This window comes from Amia ocellicauda, chromosome 9, assembly GCF_036373705.1.
Source record: "Amia ocellicauda isolate fAmiCal2 chromosome 9, fAmiCal2.hap1, whole genome shotgun sequence".
NCBI lineage: Eukaryota > Metazoa > Chordata > Actinopteri > Amiiformes > Amiidae > Amia > Amia ocellicauda.
The window spans coordinates 15827213-15833104 of NC_089858.1; the positions used below are offsets into that span (position 1 = coordinate 15827213).

The window sequence follows — 5892 nt, forward strand, 5'->3', positions numbered from 1 at the left end:
TGAATGCAGCAGAAGCTGGTGTTGACTGTTTGCAGACAAAAGACTGGTCCGCGACTGACAAAACACAGCATTCGTTCAAAGGGGATGTGTTCCAAAAGGAACTGAAATGAAGGTTTTGTAATTAACATAGAACTTAACACTGATTTTTATTAGGTGTCAATTTAATTAGGTGTCAATCCCTCTGGCAAACCAACAATAAAAATGTGTTCATTTTAAATTCCTTGTGCTGAAGCTTAAAGTTTCTTAAAGCTCAGAGTCCAAGACATGCATGCGACCCCACCTCATTAGGGCAACATTTCCACTTGACTAGATGCTGCAAAGTTTGCCATTTTAACCTTCGTGCAGTGTTTACATTTTAAATTTAGATACAATTATCTTTATCCGAGAGACAAAATAAACAAATAAAGAAATAAAACATAATGTATATGATATATAACACTGCTACATGTTTACCCATCTTAAAGCATTCACTCTATTGTGTAATGTTCTGTTGCGCAGCACGAGTTTTGTTAAATACAATGTAAAGTCTAGTGCCCTCACCTGTGTCCCTGCTGGGTTTTCTGTCAGAGAAGAGGCAGAGAGAAGGACTGACTTTTAGTACCAGCACTGCTGAGGTAATAAACATTTGCTCAATAGCTGGATAGCTGGTCTCCATTAGCTACCTTTTAATTGGCGGATCTGATATTTAATATATGGCTTTCAGGGATTCTTGGAACCGGCTTCTACTTATGTGCCAGTGACATATGTTTGATATATATTTCATAATTGTAACGTAGAGCTCCCAAGCAGAAGGGGTGGCATTTCTAGAGATTTCATCACTTCAATGTGATGCAAGAAAATAGCTGGTACTTTATGCAGCAACAGAAAGGTGAGTGTCCACTATGATATCAAATACTTTAAAATTATTCCAAGATATTTGTCTTTTTGGGTGCCTGTGTGGTGCTTTAGAGATATAGGAGCTTTATTTGAGACACATCCTTTAGTTTTAGAGCTGACAATGCTCAGTCCTGCAGAATGATTCTGAATATATTCTGAAAACAGCTCTCATTGTGCACAGTTTGTAATGGGAACAGGATGTCAGAGTGTTCCTTTTAAGGAAGTGAACTGCAGTCGTTTTCCATATATATTTATATATATACTACTATCTCTGTAACTTTGTATTTCCTTTGATCATAGATATATTCCTTGAAGCCAAAGACTTCAAACAAAGAAGCAGAAACTAACACTTAAACAAGAAAGGCTGTTCTTACTAGTAACATTTTCTGGCTGGTGTTGATATAATAAAGAAAAATCAATACTTTTAAATAATTCATCATATATGTGGAGTGTGTGTTTGCATGCGTGTATTTGAGGATCACAGTGGGTGCTCCTTTTAATAAGAGACATCTTTCCATGTGAATACCAGGATCAGTCACAATTGGACAAGTAATGAGCTCAGCCTCTCACACAGATTCCCTCAGAAGTGGGTGTAGCAGTCTTGTATGGTTCACAGAAGTTATAAAAAACAGCTTTCATGTAACGACAGGTAGGTACAGTAATACCATACTCCATAAACTGTACGACTCATCTGGGATGTGGTTTTATCATACGATATTTGCCCTGGGTAAGAGCATCTGCAAATAAGAAATTAAAAATAAATAAATAAATAATACTTGTATTACAAGTTAAAACACATTGCAGAGTTACATCCCTAATGTGTGTAATTAGTAGATCAGGCATAATTATAAATTTTACACACACACACACATATATATATATAGTTTATAATTATAATGCATTAATAATTAACAGGAAATCATTTTTTGAATGGAAAATGTGCATTAAAGTAAACACACACACACACACACACATATATATATAATTTTCTGGGTCCAGAGGGGCAATGGGTACAGGTGTGTGATTGGTCTGCAACAGCAAGCTGAGCTGTGAGCTCCTCCACAAAAACTCAAAGCTATTTGTGTAGGTAGGTAACTGTTCACAGTGTCAATGTCCACAAAGTGGAGGAACATGGTCTTGTACCACCTCATTACCCTGTGGTGAGAAGTGGTGTATTGGATCAGCTGTCCACACCTCCCATGTACTTGATGTACTCCACAATCGGAGCTGGGACAGGAACACTCATCCTCCCAGGTTCCATCTCTTTCATTCTGTGTCGTCGTGACCTTGTCAGCTGAGTAGGCTTGATGGATGGTGCAGCACAAGGACACCTCTCTTGAGTCCAGGCACTTCACGAAGAGCAGGTCGCCCTATCGAATTGAGCCTCTTTGGGAGTTGTTGTGCAGGGCATTCAGCTTGGATTTAAGTGTTTCATTTATACCTTCTCGGTAGATACCACAGGCTCCAAATTGCACAGGTCGTGTTCGTGTAGCGCAGATTTCCGCAGTTCTGCGCAGATCTGCGCTGCTCCACCAATGGGATCGGAGGGATTCTGTAAATCTGCGCTAATCGAACACAACCAGAGATTAAATATGTTTGAAACTGGTATAAAGGTTATCACAATATACATGATACCAATTGTACCAACCATTAACAACGATCTGGGACATGTATTACCAAGTAATGATTTACTGAAGAACAATCTGGTAGAGCCATGTTTTTTGTGTGTGTTTATTTTGCTGTGATTCAGTAGAGAGAAACCACGTGCGGTACATTTACTTCCGGTCTTTCCCGGATGCTGCAGACCAGTGCGCAAGTACAGGACAGGGGGATGGTGTTGTCCAATCGAAAGGACGTTACAATGGTCTATCCTCGACCTTAGCGATGTTATATTTTTCACTCAATCACAGACCGCGACCTTACGAGTATCCGGCCAATCCAAAGACCTGTGTGAGCCCGCGTACTCGGCTTACACACTGCCCTAGGTGCACAGGAAAACTTTGGAAAAGCTCCCAAAGAGAGCGGTGAGTCGTTTGCGTAAATAAGCAGGACATATCTTTGGACATATCTTTGGACATGGCAGAGACAGACCCCCTGGAAGGAGCGCAAATTGAAGTGGAGCTTTCGGAAAGCGACGATGACTGGTCTGGTGCGGAAAAAAACACTGTGGAGCAAACACAGGCTTTGGAGGAAATTCTGGAAAGCGACGAGGATTTGTCTGGTGCAGAAACTTTTGTCACCGACGAAGAATTTATGGATCAGAACGGAGAAGATTCATTTGATGAACGGTATGTAACTTCAAATAACGTGCATTAAGGCATAATGTAATACAGTGTCAGTTCTGTGTGCATTTCGTTTTACTTTACGTTGGGAAACTGCAGCATTGATATATCAAAGGCAATTCTTAATTCATAATCTGATGTGTGTGTATGCGATGTATGTAAAATAATCAAGAAAAAGACAAGGACTCTTTTGTTAACCACTGAGTCAAGGTAGAGAGATCTTGAGAGAGGGTGGAATGTGTGTTGTTCTAGTGGAGTTGCCTCCCTGCCCCCATCCCATTCACACATTTACTGGCTGTTTTGATTCATGGAGGAGGGGGGGGGGGTTTCTCACTTGAAAGTTGTTACTGAAAGAAGCTAGCAAGAGAGACAATATAGCAACAGTTGCATTGTCTAATTGCGCTCTCCTTTTACATTTCTTTCAGTACTGATGATAGCGACGACCCTACATATGCACCGAGCCCGCCAAGCACACCAAGCACATCAGAAGCAGCATCTTCCCCTTCCCCGAAGAGAGAGGCCCCTTCCCCGAGGAGCGAGGCCCCTTCCCCGAGGAGCGAGGCCCCTTCCCCGAGGAGCGAGGCCCCTTCCCCGAGGAGAGAGACGAGAGGAACTCCTTCATCTAGGAGAGGACCCTCTTCAGGCAGGAAAGCAGGTACCAAGAGGTGCAGACTTTCCACGCAGAGCCCAAGATCACGCTCCCCGCACCGCACCACACCTGGCCAGTACTGGAAAACAGAAACTGATCCAGATGTGGCACCCACTCTGCCCAGGTTTCAGCCTGCCAGGACCCCTGGGGTGCAACTGGACAAATCAAAGACTTACAGTCCACTGGAATTGTTCCAGCTGTTTTTCAGCCCCAATGTGGTCAGAGTCTTGTGTAGCAACACCAATAAACAAGCAACAAAGAGGATAGCCCAAGGACTACAATTCAAATGGACTGATGTCACCCCCCAAGAGTTCCTAAAATATCTATCCCTGGTTATCTTCATGGGTCTTCTGAAGCTAGGATCAGTAAAAGCCTATTGGAGAAACAAACACATTTTCTGTGTGCCATTTCCAAAGACAGTGATGTCAAGGGACCGGTGGCGCTTCATTTCATCAAACCTGCACATGAGTGACCCGGCCAAGGATGCTGTCAATGATGGAAAAAAGGGCACCTCGGAACACGACCCACTGTTCCGTCTCAAGCCTCTGATGACTGAAATCCAGACAGCATGCAAGTCATTCTACCAGCCACGGAAAAACCTGTCGATTGATGAGAGGATGGTGGCAACCAAGGCAAAAACAGGAATGACCCAATACATAAAAGACAAACCAACAAGGTGGGGTTTCAAACTATTTATCCTGGCAGACTCCTACAATGGCTACACAACAGACTTTACTGTGTACACAGGGAAGGGCAAATTCCCCACTGGCCTTGGACTTTCTTATGATGCTGTAGTGGGCCTCCTGGACAAACCTTATTTGGGCAATGGGTATCATGTATATTGTGATAACTTTTATACCAGCCCTCATCTCTTCAGACATCTTCTTTCTAAGGGTTTTGGAGCCTGCGGTACATACCGATTGGGGATGAAGGACTCGCCTAATACCAAGGTGAATGCCCTGACCAGCAAGTCCCAAAGAGGCTCAATCAGATGGATTCGAGAGGGTGACCTGCTTTTTGTGAAGTGGATGGACTCAAGAGAGGTGTCCATGTGCTCCACCATCCATCAAGTCTACTCATCCAACAGGGTCATGAGGAAACTAAAGAAAAAAGATGGAACCTGGGAGGCGATCAGTATTCCCATTCCCACTACGATTGTGGAGTACAACAAGTACATGGGAGGCGTGGACTTGTCAGATCAGCTGATCCAATACACCACTGCTCACCACAAGGTAATGAGGTGGTATAAGACCATGTTCCTTCACTTTGTGGACATTGCCACTGTGAACAGTTACCTCCTACACAAAGAACTGTGTGAACAACAGAAGACCAAGCCTCTTACACATAGAGGTTTTATGGAGTTGCTCACAGCCCAGCTTGCTGGTGTGACACTGGATGTGGTGTCTGTAGACAGGCAGACCAATCACACACCTCTGCCCATTGCCCCTCTGGACCCAGAAAAGCCTAAACATAGGCCTGCTGATGTGAGGAAGTACTGCTTGCACTGCAAGAGAAGAAAGAAGTATAACAAGACCCCCTGGCAGTGTGGCGCATGCCTGGTGCCCCTCTGCAACTTCCTGGAGAGGCCCTGCTTTGCTCAGTGGCATGCCAAAGGGACTTTAAAATTTCAGGGACAATAGTACAACAGTGTGCTATAAAACACCCAGTACTGTTTGCACAAAAGGTGCATTATTTCAGTATTATGTGTATAGTTTATTGAAAAATAAACTAAGATTAAATCTAAGACTTTGAAGAGTATGTTCTTAGTGGAAAAACTGATTACTATTACTGTGTGTGGTGTGAAATCAATAAAATAAAAAAATCTAATGTTTCTGTATTTTTTACTTTATTGCACATTTTCCACTCAATACCTTATACATATATTATAGGCCAAATGCATATTACTTTTCGCTGAGCACATTGTGGCTTATAGAAAATGCATATTGTTTATAAGCTAAAATGTAAAAGTAGTGAAAAGGGGGAAAATAGACAACGAATACTATGTGCTGTATGTCTTTATTTGATGTAGTTATTGCAATGTAAACAGGACTCAATTTGGCAACCGTGTACATAATACCTGATTTA

At 42.5% G+C, this 5892-nt stretch overlaps 1 protein-coding gene across 1 annotated transcript; it reads left to right on the forward strand.

The window, feature by feature from the left end:
• Positions 1-2493: 2493 nt before the first annotated feature.
• LOC136758783 (piggyBac transposable element-derived protein 4) lies at positions 2494-5634 on the forward strand. The gene is made up of 2 exons (XM_066713441.1): positions 2494-3164; positions 3584-5634. Exons 1-2 carry the CDS (start codon positions 2953-2955, stop codon positions 5445-5447), a joined length of 2076 nt encoding a protein of 691 aa, XP_066569538.1. The 5' UTR covers positions 2494-2952; the 3' UTR covers positions 5448-5634.
• The last annotated feature ends 258 nt before the right edge of the window (positions 5635-5892 follow it).